The sequence below is a fragment of the Gossypium raimondii genome, chromosome 2 (assembly GCF_025698545.1).
Source record: "Gossypium raimondii isolate GPD5lz chromosome 2, ASM2569854v1, whole genome shotgun sequence".
Taxonomy (NCBI): domain Eukaryota; kingdom Viridiplantae; phylum Streptophyta; class Magnoliopsida; order Malvales; family Malvaceae; genus Gossypium; species Gossypium raimondii.
The window spans coordinates 1,028,375-1,045,513 of record NC_068566.1 but is presented as its reverse complement, the minus strand read 5'-3'; the positions used below and the strand labels follow the sequence as shown (position 1 = coordinate 1,045,513).

At 29.6% G+C, this 17,139-nt stretch overlaps 1 protein-coding gene across 2 annotated transcripts; it reads left to right on the top strand.

Moving 5' to 3' along the window:
• Positions 1–12,312: 12,312 nt before the first annotated feature.
• Positions 12,313–14,573, top strand: LOC105787543 (SCARECROW-LIKE protein 7). Of its 2 annotated transcripts, none has more exons than XM_012613984.2 (2): positions 12,313–12,467; positions 12,579–14,573. In XM_012613984.2, exon 2 carries the CDS (start codon positions 12,633–12,635, stop codon positions 14,433–14,435), a length of 1,803 nt encoding a protein of 600 aa, XP_012469438.1. In that variant the 5' UTR covers positions 12,313–12,467; positions 12,579–12,632; the 3' UTR covers positions 14,436–14,573. The 2 variants fall into 2 exon arrangements, with proteins under 2 accessions (XP_012469438.1, XP_012469439.1); XM_012613985.2 differs by having other exon boundaries at positions 12,315–12,467; positions 12,590–14,573.
• The last annotated feature ends 2,566 nt before the right edge of the window (positions 14,574–17,139 follow it).

The following is a 17,139-nucleotide window of genomic DNA, read 5'->3' as shown; positions in this document are numbered from 1 at the left end:
ATACATCTAGTTATCAAATTTAATGATCAAAGTGGCCTAAAAAAGGCACAAATACCAAAATGAATCCGCCAAGTTCAGGGTCAAAAATATTATACCTAATAGGTATTTAGCAAGGGGAGAAAAAGGTACAAAATGGAAGACGATTGGCTGCCGCCGAGATGAGACAGCAGCTGCTATCTAGCTAAGCTGCTCCCATGGCTATCTGGCACTCTCTAAACTAAAACGATGGCAAAACCACCCCCACTGGTGCAGATAAAAGGGGAGCATCCATCATCCCATCATCATCTCCCTCGAATCCTGGCATCAATTGAGCTTCGAAAATATGTGGGATTTTTATGGTTCAATCAAACATTGCGTGCATTTTGCAATTTGGGTCGTTTCTTTATATAGTTTTCCAGATCTGTTTTACTATAGTCTATACCACTCCACATGTATGATGTGATAATATCCATTAATCAACCAATTCAACCTACATCATGGCTTGAGATTTGTTGAATACACATGGTTTAAATGAGACATTGATGATCATAGGTTATTTGAGTCCGATTCGAAAAAAAAATTCAATTTAATTCGTTTATTATCGAGCTGAACTCAAGTTCGAGCAACTCAAGCTATCAATCCAATCAAATCCGAGCATTATAGTACTCGATTCTAATGATTTGCAAGCTTAATCAAATTTTTTATTTTAATATTATGAAATAACATTTTTACCTGTAGAAGTACCATGGATGCCTTTGTATTAATAGGTGGATTGCATTATTCTCCCTCTACTCAGAAAATGGGCAAATTAGTCCATGTATGTTAGATTAAAGAACAAACCATCCATTTTTATGGTTGTCCATGTACATTAGCATGAGGTACATATGGCGCATCACGTGTAACTGTCTGATTCTTTTACCAGCCACGCCAATTTTTAACACTAGAAATAGATAAAAATTTTAACATAAAAGACAAACTTGCTATTTGATCTAACGTATAAAGACTAATTTGCCTATTTTTTGAGTAAATGAGACAAAATGCAATTTAACTCTTAATACAGAGGCTTGTATAGTACTTTTACCCATTTTTCCCTTTATTTAAGCGAGCTCAAGTTTAAGTTCAAATTCGAAAATTAATAAACAAGCTCTAGTAACCCAATTATGTCTCAAGTTTAGAAATTGATGTTCAATCGAACTCGAATAAAATATCAAGAATTAACTCCAACTTACCACTTTTACACTCTAGAAATAAAAATAAAATAATATATAAATATTAAATATGAAGATTTGAAATATATATATATATATATAAATATTTAAGTAAAAAATGTATTATTTAAGGCATCAATTTTGTAAGAGGGGACAAAGCAAAGATTAATCATCCATCCAATCTAAATGGGTTGCTCTCAATATTTAGTTTTAAAATATTAATCATTATGATAATGACTAAAACAATATCTTTTTTAGGGTTATAAAATCTATTTTTTTCGATCAATAAATAGTTGAGTGTAATGGTAAAATACATTGCACTCTAACGGGAGGACACAAATTCGAACCTTGGAGACAATATTGCTGATAGGAATAGCCACGAACCTCGAACATAAATAATAAAACAAACATGAAGAATATAAAAAAAAAATCTACTTTTTCCAATGAAAAAAATGGAGGAAAATCCTATTCAATTGCCATTTCTCATTAGGACGGTGTCTCCCACTACTAAAATATTAGTAGTACATATTAAAATAGTATTTTAAATACATTAATCAATATTAGTAAGTTTATGTTTTGATCATTTAACTTTAAAAAGCTATAAAATGATCATTGAACTATTCAAAAGTTTTTATTTAAGTCACAAGGTTATTAAAATAATTGTTTGCACGGTTTGCACAAATTAAAATCTCTCATTCACCTTCTCTTTTACAGTTCAATTTTTTTTATGGAACAACTTTGAATGTCAAGTATCTGTGAACCAAAATCCAAACAACTTTTTTCCCCGATCTCCAACATTGACCATCAAATCAACTTCAATCATCGGAATGTTCTTCTATTTGTCGATGGATACTAATTCATCGGGCTGATCGCCTAATCGTCGTTTAAAACTAACTAGCCAAACTTATAAAATAAAATAAATAAGCAAAAACCTTAACAACCCAACAATTTAAATAAAAACTTTCGAATAGTTCAGTGATTATTTTGTAACTTTTTGAAACTGAATGACTAAAACATAAACTTATTAATAATTTAGTGACCTTGTGTGCAATTTGCCCAAAAATAAAATAAGAACTTCATCCAAATTAATTTACTAGTATTTATATTATGACATGTTCTGAAAAGATTACAGAGAAAATATTAAAATAATGCATTTTTAAGATCCAAATTGCATTTTTTTAGTCTGACAAACTGTTTAAATAAAATTCGAATAATAAGAAAAATTATTTATTTATGATCCAAATTGCATCCTTTTACTTGGATTTTAATGGGTTTAATAATTGTGTGTAGGGTTAAAATAAAGGTATCCGAGGTCTTAATATTAAAAAACTGTTTTTATGTTAGCATTTATATTTTTGTAATTTAATTTAGACATAAATTTTTTAAACATTTTTTTTTAATTTGAAGAAAATGGTGAAGTTTAATTATTTTCTCTGTTTTATACTATTTAGGGTGGATTTGAATGGGCGGTTGGGTGCGGTGCGGTACGTTTAGTTTACTTTTTGTGTATCGCTACAGTGCCTAATCTCACCGCCACCGCTGTTTTTAGACTAACCGCAGGTAAACGCGCCGTTTATCCAAACTCACCCTTAGTAAATTGAAAAAAAAAAATATTCTCTTTAAATGATGGTTTGAAAAATAATAAGAAATATATCGGATTAATTAAGTTTTTCTTTGATTCAATTTTCATATCGGATTAGCATCATTTTACGTTGATATATTGCATACATAAATAATTATATTAACCAAATATGAAAATAAATGTATATATTCTTTTATTTAAATATCTACAGTGAACCGAAATCAAAGTTTTATATATGCATATGAACCGTAATTCAAGTTTTATGCATATAATATTATAATTGCACCAAATCAAAATTCATGTGTCGAATCACATATTGAATCGATAAATTTGATATTTATCCGAAAATATATTCAAAGAAATAGAAAAGTCCATTATTAATTTACTATTGAATCATGTACTAAATAGTTATCAAAATTTATCACTAAATTATAGCCGTTTTTGTACAAATTAAATCTTTTAAAATTATTCAGAAAACCATACAAATTTGTCCATTAAAACAAATTAGTCCATACCGTCATCAAGAGACAAAAAATCAAGTCATGTGCTTTTCCTTAAAAATTAATAATACTGAAGATGTGTGCATTAATTTTATGTCGACGATATGGTCCCAAATTAGAAGTCAGTCAACATCTTTAACGGGACAAATTAAATATATAAGATTTAAGATATCGTGATCACAATTAACAAGATTTCTCAATTGAAATAATAAAATTAAGATTTTAAATTTTAAAATATTTTTATTTAAAAATTATCGAGATAAATATCAAAATTATAGATAGACTTCGATTCAATAAGTAATGCTGTACATGAATTTTGATTTTGTGCGATTTTATTCATGAAATTAGCACCATTTTATACAGAGGACGTAACGAATGGCAGGGCCCCGCACCCCTAAAATGTAAAAAGTACTATTTAGGCCCTTAAATAGTAAAGGTAAAATTGTACTTTGGCCCCCCTAAAACTATAAAAATTTGATTCAATCCTTTAAAGATTATAAAGATAAAGACTATAAAAAAATTATAATTTCATTCAGCCCCCCAAAAATTGTTCTGGCTTCACCCCTGATTTTGTATTGATATGCTGCATACATAAAGAATTATATTAATCCAATATGAAAGTAAATACATGTGTTTATTTCTTTTAAATGTGCACAATTGAATCAAAATCAAAATAAGATGTATGCATAAGAACCGCAATTCAAGTTTCATGTATATAATTGCATCAAATCATAATTTACGTATTAAATTGCATATTGGACTAAAATTCATATATATATATTATATTAAACCCAAAATTATGTAGGTAAATGATGTGAAAATGATTTAATTTGAATTGAATTAATTATTTAATTCAATAATTGATAATATAATTATAAATAATCATGGGTTTATTAAAATGCAATATATGATTATATATAATGATGTCATTAGAGTCCGGTTGATGAAGGAATGTAGTAAAGCCCATCATTTCTCTGTATATTTATAGTGACAATTATTGGAGAAAACCGTAGACCAAAATAATAATAATAATCATTGTAAGTTGAAGATTTCTAAAACCATTTGCATTTATTTGTGCTTTTCTGAATCCAACAAAATCACCAAAAGATTATAACAAAAATTCACAACACCATTTTCAGTTTTTTTTTTTCATTTCATTTGTTATGTATGACTCCTATTTCAGTCAAATTTGAAGAATAATCTTCTAGTTAAACTCTGATTAGTGTAGATTATTTTATCATTATTTGACCTATGAATTTAGCCTGTAAATTGACTCTTTTACAACCTTATAAAAAAACACTCATTAGATATCAGAACTCATAACACTTTTAGAGAATTTTTGTGTTTACGTTTTGAGGGTTGTTTGTTTTTAGGTTTTCGGGGTTTAGTTTTTATCTCTACCTCTTGTACTCATCGTTCTTTTGCCATTATAGGAAAATTATCTTCACCTGTGGTTTTTATCCTCTTTGGAGGGATTTTTTCACGTTAAATTTGTGTGTTCAATTTCTCAATTTCTTCTCCTATTTTACTTGTTTATTGCTTAATTGGGTTGATCCCCAACATCATTGATACATAATTTTGATAATTTTTTTACCTTAAACTTTGAACTTTAAACTCGAACTCGAACCCAAAATTAAATCGAGAACTCAAATTTAGGGTTCAAGGTTTGGGTTTTGAATCTAGGTTTGGAGTTCGAGATTCGAGGTTTGATGTAAAAAATTACCAAATTTATGTATCAATAACATGAAAAGTTTGTTGCAATGTTATTAAATAATTGGAAATGAGCTATAAATAATATGATGGAAAGAATTCATAAAATAATTTATCTTCAGTAAAGAATGAGACAACTTTTTTTTTTGTATTTCTTGATGATAATGAAAAATAAAAAGATAATGATTTCTCATTCCATTAGAAGTACAACTTTTAAATTTTAATAATAATAAAATTAATAAATAATTAAAAAATTAAATTATTATGTATGAATTTAATAAGGTGTACCAAAACAAATACACAAATTAAAATATAATTTCAATCAAATCATATAATCACAAAATTTAATATTAAATACTAATCTAAATATATATATATTTAAAAATGAACCATGGTAGATCCCAACCTGCATTTAGTGTGATAGGCAACTATTAGACTAATAGAAAGACTTTATTGGAACCAATATTAAAGTTAAAATTTTCATGTTAAAAAGCTGGAATAAATTATTTATGTTTTTTATCTATTGAGTCTTAACTCGATTGGTATGAATATTATTATCAATACATGAAGACGTGGGTTTGAGTACACTAAAGCATATTATCCTCCTATTTATAGGTCGGGAGGGACCATGGATAGTTAAAATAATAGATATGATCGTAACCTATAATGAGATTGTTTAAATAAAAATTGTCTATGCTTTTATGTATAAGCTATCCAAGAGTACAGTAAGAAATCTATAGATAAAACCATTTGAAGTTATTTATACTTTGTTTCAAGAATTGTCTAAATTTGAAATTTGATGAGTAAGAATCGTTTTAATGGTCACTGACACCTGATCTTGATTTGGGTTTAAAAATATTTCGAGACTTGATCTTAGATGGTTAATAGTTGAGTTTACTTCTAGAGTTGTTTAGAATTGATATTGAAAAATTGGTTTCCCTTCATGTTGATGCAAAGAAATTAGAGAGAGCTTTGATACGAGGGTCTTTGAGACTTAATGTTAGATTGATGAGTCATCTTCAAGAGCTTTTTAGGCTTAAACAAATTGGTTGATCAAATATTAGGGAGTAGTTTCACAATCTTCTATTTAAGCTTCGAGCTTACAACTTTCATCGTACTGTGCTCTCTAAAGTGCAACTCTTCTCAAAATCTCAAAAGGTGCTGAGTTGGAATCCCATTCTAACTAAGGATTCTTGTGGTTCCGGAGGATCCTGCTATAGGAAAACCAGGAACAGCGGAGAGCTTTCCTCCCTCCGACTCTTGGGTCTTAAGAATGCTGGTTTTAAGAATGAGTGATTGCCCTTCTCCGACCCTTACTGCCCAACCTGAGAGCGGACAGCTAATGCATTCCACTTATTGAATAGTGTTCTATGGTCGATCCGCGACCCCTGAACGTTTAAAGTTATGTAGAATGACTTGAAGAAGACCCCCTTTGTTCCCGTCAATAAAATAAAAGAGACATTTTGTGAAATATAAACTCTTTATTTAAGTGATCCACAATTATTTAAACTCTTTTAATTATTATTTATCTCATAATAATTTAATTAATTAGAGAAAAAATAAGCATTTAATATTATCACTTAATTAATTTCATTTAATTAGTGATAATGTCGAGTTTTATTAGTTGTCTCCTAATAAATTTAAATTAACTAAAGAAAAATAATTATAACATAATATGTGATATTATCATTTTAACCACGATAATTTTATCTTAATACATGGCACTTTGTAATTGGTCCGAAAATATATTTGTATACAATTGCATAGGACAAAACTGTCTTATTATCGATGTTGCTAGTCACAAGTCGTATTAGAGGTGATGTAAGATAAATTATCATAAGTTGATTAAATGTGACATAAGATAAATTTTTCTTGTTTTCTTGTTGATTTCTGAACTTAGGTATTGTTTGATAAACATGTTGAAAAAATAAAATCAATTGAAAATTAATATTTTAGTAATTTAATTTTTGAAAAACATTTGATAATATACAATGAAAACTTCTAGATGGAAACTTTTCTACAGAAAATGTGGAAAATGATAAGTAGATAAGGACCTACTTATCACTTAATAAAGAATAAATTTAATTATTTTTATTTGAGATCATATTATCATTTATCAAACAATATAATTATATTCGTTATTTTTTTTAAATACCAAATATGTTTTATATTTTTAATTCAATCTCATTATAAGTTTTGATCATATTTGCTCTTTTTGTCATAATGCCTAAAACTACCTATAGCCAGAACGGCACAATATATAGGAGAATGATGCGCTTCAATGCACTCGAACGACACAAAACCTAGAGCAGAAATGGTAAGAATTTTGATTTATTTTATCTATTCCATGACCAGAACATGTGGGATACACGTTACACCACGATTTTGAATCAGAAGAGAGATTTCAAGAAATGAAAAATCTGTTCACTCGATCAACAACCAAGCCAAATTTGATCAATAAGGGATTTGCCTTTTTTATTGATTCCTACGGATTTGATCAAAAACATTTCTTGAATGAGGTATTTAACTCCAACGATAAATAGAAAAAGAAATATTAATCAGCTCTACCTCCTATTTTTTATGAAGAAAATGAATCTTTTCATCAAAAAATTAGAAAGAAAAAAAAAAGTCTGAATCTCTTGCGGGAATGATTTGAAAGATCCAAAACAAAAAATAGTGATATTTTACTAACAACAACATAATAAAAATAGTCGATCAAAATAGATTGATCCGAATCGAGCTAATACTTAATGTAAGTAATTATTTAATTTAATCTATTTGTAAACAATAATAGCCTGTAAAAATAAATGTAGACGTTGGAGTTGGAGAATTGATTGCATGCCAACGTGTCTAGTTGCTTTCAAGTTTCAACCAAAGATAAAAAGGACCCCGTCAAATATTATAACCTTATCCCATAAATGGACCGTTGCTTTAATTTTTATTTTATATCATAGTTGTTGCATTTTGGTCCATCTAATGTCATGGATTTCACCTTTTTGTCACCCACCCTTTAGTTTTTTCTTCATCCTTTAGTACCTTTTGTCCCCCATGCAACAATGTAATTATGAAATTCATGTAGATTTATTCGAATTTGATTCGAAAATTTTAAAATCGATTATTTTCGAGTTAAACTCAATAAATAAATTAATATTTTATAAAGTAATTCATGAGTTTGATAATTTTTTTAATATTTTCTATTTAGTATTTTTTTCAATTAGGCTACAAAAGTTTTTCCGAATATGTTATAAATAAAATTATAAATACAATTATATTTACAAGTAATATATACGAATAATTATAATCGAATCAACATCACAACCACAATTGGATTGATAATTGAAATCTATCTAAACCTATACTAGAATAAATCCGGATATGGTTTACATATTGTGAGACTTAAATTAGAATAATTTTAAATTGAGATTTCACACATGATATTATACATGGTAGAACTCGATCCTATGATTCCCAAAATTCTCAAGGCTTCAACATTACCATTAAGCTAAGATCTTATTAACAATTAAAATTTAGACCTCAAACTTGAGTATTAAATAATCGAGTTTGAAGTTGAAGAAAAATCTAATTGATTGTAATTAAGCATAATCAAAATAAGATTGAAGAATCACAAGTTGTAACCTATAAGTTGCATGCTCACCTTCTTTAGAAATAGTTTAGGTCCGAATGATCGTTATACCAATTGAACGATTTGATATTGCTAAATTTCAAAAGTAAAACTTAATGGAGTTGAACCTCAAATATTAAATTGAACTCGAGTTTTTTACCATTTATATTCGCTCCATTACATCCACATTCTCATCCCATAAACTTCTTAATTTAAATATTATTTGTATAATTATTAAGTTTTTGATTGAGTTAAACTTACGACACCAACATTTTCAAAACCTCAATTTTCTTTTATCTATAGTTTATCTAAAGGCCGAGCCACCCTCATAAGTCTAAAAACACACTTAAAATTTGAGAGAATTTAAGTAAAAATATCAAATTTGATAAATTAACTTAGATAAGAAAATAAACTCAATTAAAATATGAACTGAACTCAAGATCTAAAATTCAAAACCTAATCCCAACCCAATCCTTCAACTTTAAAATATGGTACTTTCTTATTTTATATATTAAATAATTTATCTAATATAGTTAAATATACCACGTCGTAGCATAAATATTAAAAATATATTAAGTTTGTGTTTAGACATTTTAAAAATATTAGTATTATTACATATTAAATAAAATTTAAGTTTATAAAAGTAAAAATAATATGATCGGATCTAAATGGATATGGATTAATTATCTATAAATATAGGTGAGACTTGACTTAGGCAATTATATATAATATTAATGCTATATATAAACTCGATTCAAAAATCCGATCCGTGAATACTTTAAACTTATCTCATAAGCATGTCATAATTTAATATAATTAAATAAAAATATAATATAAAAATATTAAAAATATTACGACCTAAATATAATATATGACACTATAAATTATGGGAATTATTACCTCGGCTCTCATCGAACCTATCCAATCTCCCCTATATGTGAGTGGGTCCCTTAACCGCCCAAAAAGAATGGAGGACCCTAATTGGCAATCCCACACATCATTCACACTATTTTCTCACTTTTTTGTATTTTTTCTCAAAGGCTCGAACCTTCCTTTTAAATTTTACCCGCTATATAAAAGAACAAAAATAATTATTGATGATTAGATACGATAAAATCACAAGCTATAAACATTTGTTAGAATTGACCCGATTAAGCAAGAAGTAAAAAGAAATAGCAAAATAAATTGAGAAATTGGAGACACAAGTTTAGCGTGGAAAAATTCCTCCAAAGAGGATAAAAAACTACAGGTAAAGATAATTTTACTATATTAGCAAAAGAACGAAGAGTACAAAAGATGGAGATAAAAAAAAAACCTCGAAAACCCGAAAACAAAGAACCCTCAAAACGTAAACACAAAATTCTCTAAATGTGTTATGAGTTCTAATATCTAATTGGTGTATTTTCTAATGTTGTAAAATAACCTATTTATAGGCTAAATTAGTAAGTCAAATAAACTATGCTAATAAATGCTAAATATATTATACTAATAAATACTAAATTTTCTAGAAAGAAAATATATTATTGTTTAAATTGACTTGTAAGTAATCTCTTAGAATTTGGGTCACACAACTCTAATAATACTATATAAAAATTATAATTCAATATAAACTATGGTATAACATTAAAAATAATATATGTTATACCTCATTTGTGACAAGCTTAGAAGACATTTGAACAAGTAAGTCGACCACTAGTAAGTCGAGTGGTCACCTGTGAACTTACCATCTCGATAGGACTATCCAGACAACGAATGATTTAATATTCATTGGGAACATGAAGTCGTTCGGTTACCAAATATCTTGTGAGTTCAACTGCTTTGTCCTATCACAAATATCCTCGTTCCATCGAAGACAGTCCTCCCATGAGCTCTATAATGATGACAAGTACAACATGTTAACACCATTTTGCACGGGACTCCTACTTATAAATAACTCCAGGAACGATAAAGAAAGGGGGTAACCTTTCAAGAATACTAAAAATAATATAATAGATAATAAATAGATAAATGTATCTTAATTAATGTGAATGTACTTTTTCTAATTGTTCGATGTTCATTGAATATATTAATTTCGATTAAATTGAAAGTCGATTTGAATCGGACCCTTGAATGTGTGGTAATTAGTAAAGCTTTCTCATAAATATTTTTTCATCCATATAACTCGAATTTAAAATATTATTGAAGAGATATTAAAATTTTTAATGTTGATCCATATATCATACAAATTCCATTGGATATGGGTGGAGCTCTAGTACGCTTTAATTGGACAAAATATTATTCAATTTTATAAGAATCAATTGCATTAGATATCTTTAAATTATGACATTCATTCTAAATGATCTCTAAATTTTAAAATATTCTAATTACATCCCCAAACTAGTGATATTATATCAATCAAGTCTTTCCATTGTTGGAACTGTTGATTTCACCATTAAATGACAAGAAAAATCTTATATGACATAATTTAAAATTTTCATATAAATTTTAAAATAAAAATTAAAAATAAAGTAAAACCGAAAAAAAATGAACGATTGTTTTTGTAAAAGTTTGAAAACCTCAAAACCAAGATTTTTACATCTATTTTTATAATATTCAATTTTTATTTTTTTCATATTAAATTATGCCGCATAAGATCTTACGTATTTTTAACAATTTTAGCAATAAAATGATCTTATTCATACGATACCGATAATTTAATTATGTAATTAGAATGTTTTAAAGTTTAAAATTCAATTTAGAATGAAAGTCATAATCTAGAAATATTTAACGCAAATAACTTATTTTATAAATTATTACAAATTTTTCTAATTACATAAACATACAAAATATTACAACTTTAAATTAATTCTATCCGAAATATAATAATCATAAATGTTTTCGTCCGTTTTACCATTTAAAATTTATTTTATCTGATCTGTAATAATATTTAAATAAAATCTTTTTAATAAAAAAATCATAAAAATACAACAGGTATTAAATTATTTACAAGTTGCTACAATAACCTAAGCAATAACCATCACTAATTCACTCCGATTTTTAATTTTATTGTGGCATATGAACAAACACTTGGGCCTCGATTTGAGAGTGCGCGCTATTGCCGATTGTAGTAATAGGCTAGTCGCCGTCGCTTCACTGTGCTAACTGCTGATGCTACATTGGATTTCTCCATCTTTTCAAACTTTTTCAATAATTCCACGTCATTTGGCCTTTTCTAAGTTAGCTTTGGTGAAAGTACTTGATAGATGTCTCTATTATAGGGGATAATTCAAATTAATCCTTATACTATTAAACAGATCAATTTAATTATTTTAGCAGTAAAAAAAAATCAAGTAAAGCCAATTTTTAATAGATTTAAGATTTTATTTTCAAAAATTATAAAATTTTTAAATGATACATTAGTAAAAATAATTATTTTGAAAATAATAAAATTACCTTTTGAATGATATAAATAATTTCAATTAAAAAAGTTTCATACCAACTGGTTAACATAATTTTTATTCGAGTTAGTAATTGGAATTAAGACGTAATTACTAATAATAATAATAATAATAGATCCAAATTACACCACTTTAATATATATAGGGATTAAAATTCCAATTTAAATATACTACAAGGATTAAAACCAAAATTTAACCATTTGTTTTCTAATAGCTAAATAAAGGACCCAACTTTTCATTTGAGGGACAACTTTAGGCCTTTTAGCTCAGCACTCATCTACTGCTTTGCGCTGCCGTTTTAGCTTTTCCTTCTTTAAAAAAAGCTATACAGACTATTCTCAAAGTTTCTTTCCTTATTTTTCATTAGCTAAGCAAAATCCCAAGTTTATAGAGCTATTCTTCGGTCACTCTTGGTCCTACTGACTCTTTGTATGTACTCTCTGTCACTTATCTTTATTTTTTTAAAATTTCCTTTTCTTTAAGCTTTAAAAACACTCATTTTTTGCTGATTTTTTTCTTGTTTTTTTGTGGGTAAATGAGACTGAGTGCAGTTCACTGAAAATTTTCCGGGAAGTTTTTTTTTTTTGCCGGAAAATGGCATATATGTGTGCTGATAATGGGAATCTAATGGCAATCGCTCAACAAGTTATAAAGCAAAAGCAAGAACAAGAGCAACAACAGCAGCAGCAACAACAACAGCAGCAGCAACAACAGCTTCTTGGTTTGAATCCTTTCTCTTTAAATCCTTGGTCTAGTACTACCCACCATGGTGTTTCCAGTTCGGGTAATGTCGGGTATGGGCTTACGGGTCCGGGTTTTACCGACCCGTTTCAAGGGGATGCTGGGGAAGGGTTTCAGTTCCCTAACATGGAACATCACCATTCGATTGGGTTTCGTTTTCCGGATTTTGGTGGTGGTGCCGGTGGTGAGTTTGACTCGGATGAGTGGATGGATAGTTTAATGAACGGTGGTGGCCATTCAACGGATACTTCGAATCTGCCGTCTGGTTGCGACGCGTGGCAAAACAGTGCTGATTTTGGTATCTACGGTGCTGATCCGTTTACTGCTTGCCCGAGTCGACTCACCTTGACGTGTTCTCCGCCGTCTAATCTGAACCGAGTGATCCCTACTACTACTCTACCTGCATGGCCGCCATCCTCTCCACCGCCTCCGCCGCAAGTAACCGTTGAAGAAACGAAAACAAGCAGTCCCCAGAACCAGAACCCAACCATCAACGACGGCGCGGGAATCTCATCCGGTTCACCGGAGACCGATTTATCTCCGCCGCTTTTAAAAGCTCTACTCGACTGTGCTACACTCGCTGACTCGGAACCTGAACGCGCGATTAAATCACTGGCTAAACTCAAGGAATCGGTATCAGAACACGGAGATCCAACTGAAAGAGTGGCTTTTTACTTCACTGAAGCTCTCCATAGCAGACTCTCTCATCAAACAGACCAAAGGTTGACGATGATCGAAACGACGTCGGAGGACTTCACTCTCTCATATAAAGCATTAAACGACGCTTGCCCTTACTCAAAATTCGCCCATTTGACGGCGAACCAAGCGATTCTCGAAGCAACTGACCGAGCTAGCAAGATTCACATAGTTGACTTTGGGATCGTTCAAGGAGTTCAATGGGCTGCTCTGTTACAAGCTTTAGCAACCCGATCAGCCGGAAAACCGACCCGAATCCGTATATCGGGCATACCCGCTCCGGTTTTGGGATCAACACCGGCTCCTTCTCTTTACGCCACCGGTAACCGTCTACGTGACTTCTCGAAGCTTCTGGATTTGAATTTTGAGTTCGAACCGATTCTAACTCCGGTTACTGAACTCACCGGGTCGAGTTTCCGGGTCGATGAAGATGAGGTATTAGCTGTGAATTTCATGCTTCAACTGTACAATTTATTGGATTCTACTCCGGCCGCCGTGGAAACCGCTCTTGCTTTGGCTAAATCATTGAACCCGAAAATCGTGACATTAGGTGAGTACGAAGCGAGTTTGAACCGAGTCGGGTTCTTAAACCGATTCAAGAACGCATTAAGGTATTACTCCGCCGTGTTCGAGTCATTAGAACCAAACTTACCTCGCGACTCACCTGAGAGAATTCAAGTGGAGAAACACTTACTCGGCCGGAAAGTCGCCGGAGTCATCGGACGGGAAGAAGCCGGCACCCAAAGGGAACGAATGGAAGACAAAGAGCAATGGAAAATTTTAATGGAAATTTCCGGTTTCGAAACGGTAACACTTAGCCATTACGCCATAAGTCAAGCAAAAATTCTACTGTGGAACTATAATTACAGCTCCTCATATTCATTGATCGAATCCCAACCTGGATTTCTCTCTTTAGCTTGGAACGAAGTGCCTTTACTCACTGTTTCTTCATGGCGTTGATGAACTTTCATTGTAAAAATGGTTTCCACCTGGTAATTTTTCTCTAGTGTGGAATGGTAGAAAGCTTTTTTGAGCTGCTTTATTTCCATGGTTGCATATAAAAGTTTTCTTCAATTTGATTTTGATCTTAAGACTTTATTTCTGGGTTTTCTCTTCTTGTTGGGGTTTTTCGCTTTTTCTTTATCATCTTAAATTGTTAAATGTTGACTTGAATTCAATTCCATTGTAGCCCCTAAATCCAAGACGTGCAAAAACCCAGAACCTGCAGAAACCTGTAAAAAAAGACTTGGTCCAAGTTTTATGTCATACAATAACTTTGATTACGATTTTATGAACTAAAGTATAAATATTTTTTTTTATTTTTAAATTATCAAATTCACTTTATATTCTTTTACTTGTTAATTGGTATTGATACACTAATCGATTGTCGAGTGTAAAATGATGAAAAGCTATATTTCCATGGTTGCACATATAAATTTTTTGGTACAAGTGCAATGAAGGTCATTGTAAAAAATTAAGTAAATTAATTCACGTCGTTAAATCAAAGAGTAAACTAAGTTTTTATTAAAATTGATTCATACATGTTAGCATAAAATTTACGTAACATATTATATATAATTATTTAATTATTCCGTCGATCACATCAATTTTTTAAAAAAAATTAAATTTCATTTTTAATTTATTGTAGATGTAGATATTAACTTGATAGTGTTGACTCGAATATCAAGTTCCATTGTAGCCCCTAAATCGAAGACCTGCAAAAAAAACCTGTCAAAAGAAATTTACCAAATGTCGTCATATTTCATCACCAACCCTGCAAGGTGTAGTGAAAAAAGGACCAGTTAAAAATGTCAGTGTCTTTCGAACCCTGTAAGTGTTTTGAGTGTGTATCGATTAAGACACTGTCCTGTTTTGGACTGTGATATTCTGTATTTGGTAGTTGTTTAAGACCAACACAGTACTTATAAGTTTCATGGAATAGGGTTTATTGAATAAGACGTATATAGCAAAATAAAATAAAAAATTGCGTAAATGATCTGCCAGGTTATCTTCTTTTTTGCCATTTTCTTTGTATCAAAGCTTTTCAATCTTTTTATGGCTGCTGGTTTTGTTATTAAGCTTAGAAAAGGACTTTGAAATTGAATTTGCATGTGGGGTGGTGGTGCCTTGTTGCCATTACTGCTTAATCTTATTTATTTTTTTCTCAATCTATGGGCCTTTCCTACTTGTTCATTATAAAGATTTAATGGCCGTCATTTTCAAACTGATTGAATCAAAACTTTAGATCGAGAAAAAATTATTTTATGGACTCTTCCCGTTGTAATTTTTATGGTCTCTTTTTAATTATTTAATGGTTTCAGTAATTTTTTTCATGTAATTGATGTATAATTTTGATAATATTTTTATCCTGAACTCCGAACTCAAACCTTGACCCAAACCTTAAACTTTGAACCTTAAACTCACGATTCGAGCTTGGAGTTCGAGGTTAAGGATTTAAGATTTAAGATTCAATGTTTAAGTTTGGGGTTTGAGATTTGGGGCTCAGGTTCGAGGGTAAAAAATTTACCAAAATTATGTATCAATGACATAAAAAAATTGTTGAAATATCATTAAATAATTAGAAAGGGACCATAGATGATGTGGTGGGAAGCGTACATAAAATGATTTCTCCAAATTATAGTGTGTTTTTTTGTTATCCAATTATAAAAAGTAACAAAATAATTATTTAATTTTGTTATTTTTTCACCATTGGATAAACATAAAAATAGGCATACTTAATTGAGTGATTAAAAAGATAAAAGTTGATTACCATTTTATAAATTTTCATAGTTAAGTGACAAAAGAAGAAATTTAATAATAATTGAGTGACCTAAAAATTCATAATTGAGCGATTACTAATGTAATTTGCACTTTTCTTTCTTATCGAATTAAGCATAAAATCTTATCATTTGATTGTGTATTCCTCTTTTCATTTTATATATATATATATATATATATATATATATATATATATATATATATAAAATCATTATTATTATGGACAAAATACAAATAAGTGTCAATTGAAGACACAAATAAAAGTCTTTTGCCACTCCATTTATAGTTCAATCGATTACTATATCTGGCATGACTTGATAATATGAAAATCTTTTTAAAAATAGAGGTGAAGCAATAAAATTTTATCGAAGGGTTGGAATTAAATTGTATACTTTTATAATGGTTAAAGTGTAATTTTAATATTTTAATGACTTATATTTTTATAATTTTTTAAAGAATTAAATTAAAATTTTATCATTTTAGGGGTTAAAATATAATTTTGTCATATATTAATCTAAAGAGACCGAGGCTCCTGCTAGATTTGCTCATGGGTCGGGCCGTTCGGCCCAAAGGCCCGTCTGAAAAGTGAGAGTGTTTGGGTAAAAGTATGGTCCCGAAAAATGGGCTTGGGCAAAAAAATAATGCTCGTTTAGAAAATGAGTTGGACCTCGGGAAAGGCTTTTTCTGCCCGACCTGGCCCGAATATGTTTAAAAAAGACTACACTTTTTTTTCCTATTTTTTTTACTATTTTGCTATCATTTCACCTATCTTAATGTTATTTAAGTATACAGATTTTTTAAAACTTTATTTTCAATTTATTGGGAAACATTTATTTTAATGTTTTTAGTATTTTTGATGTATTATATTTTTAAAAAATATATATAA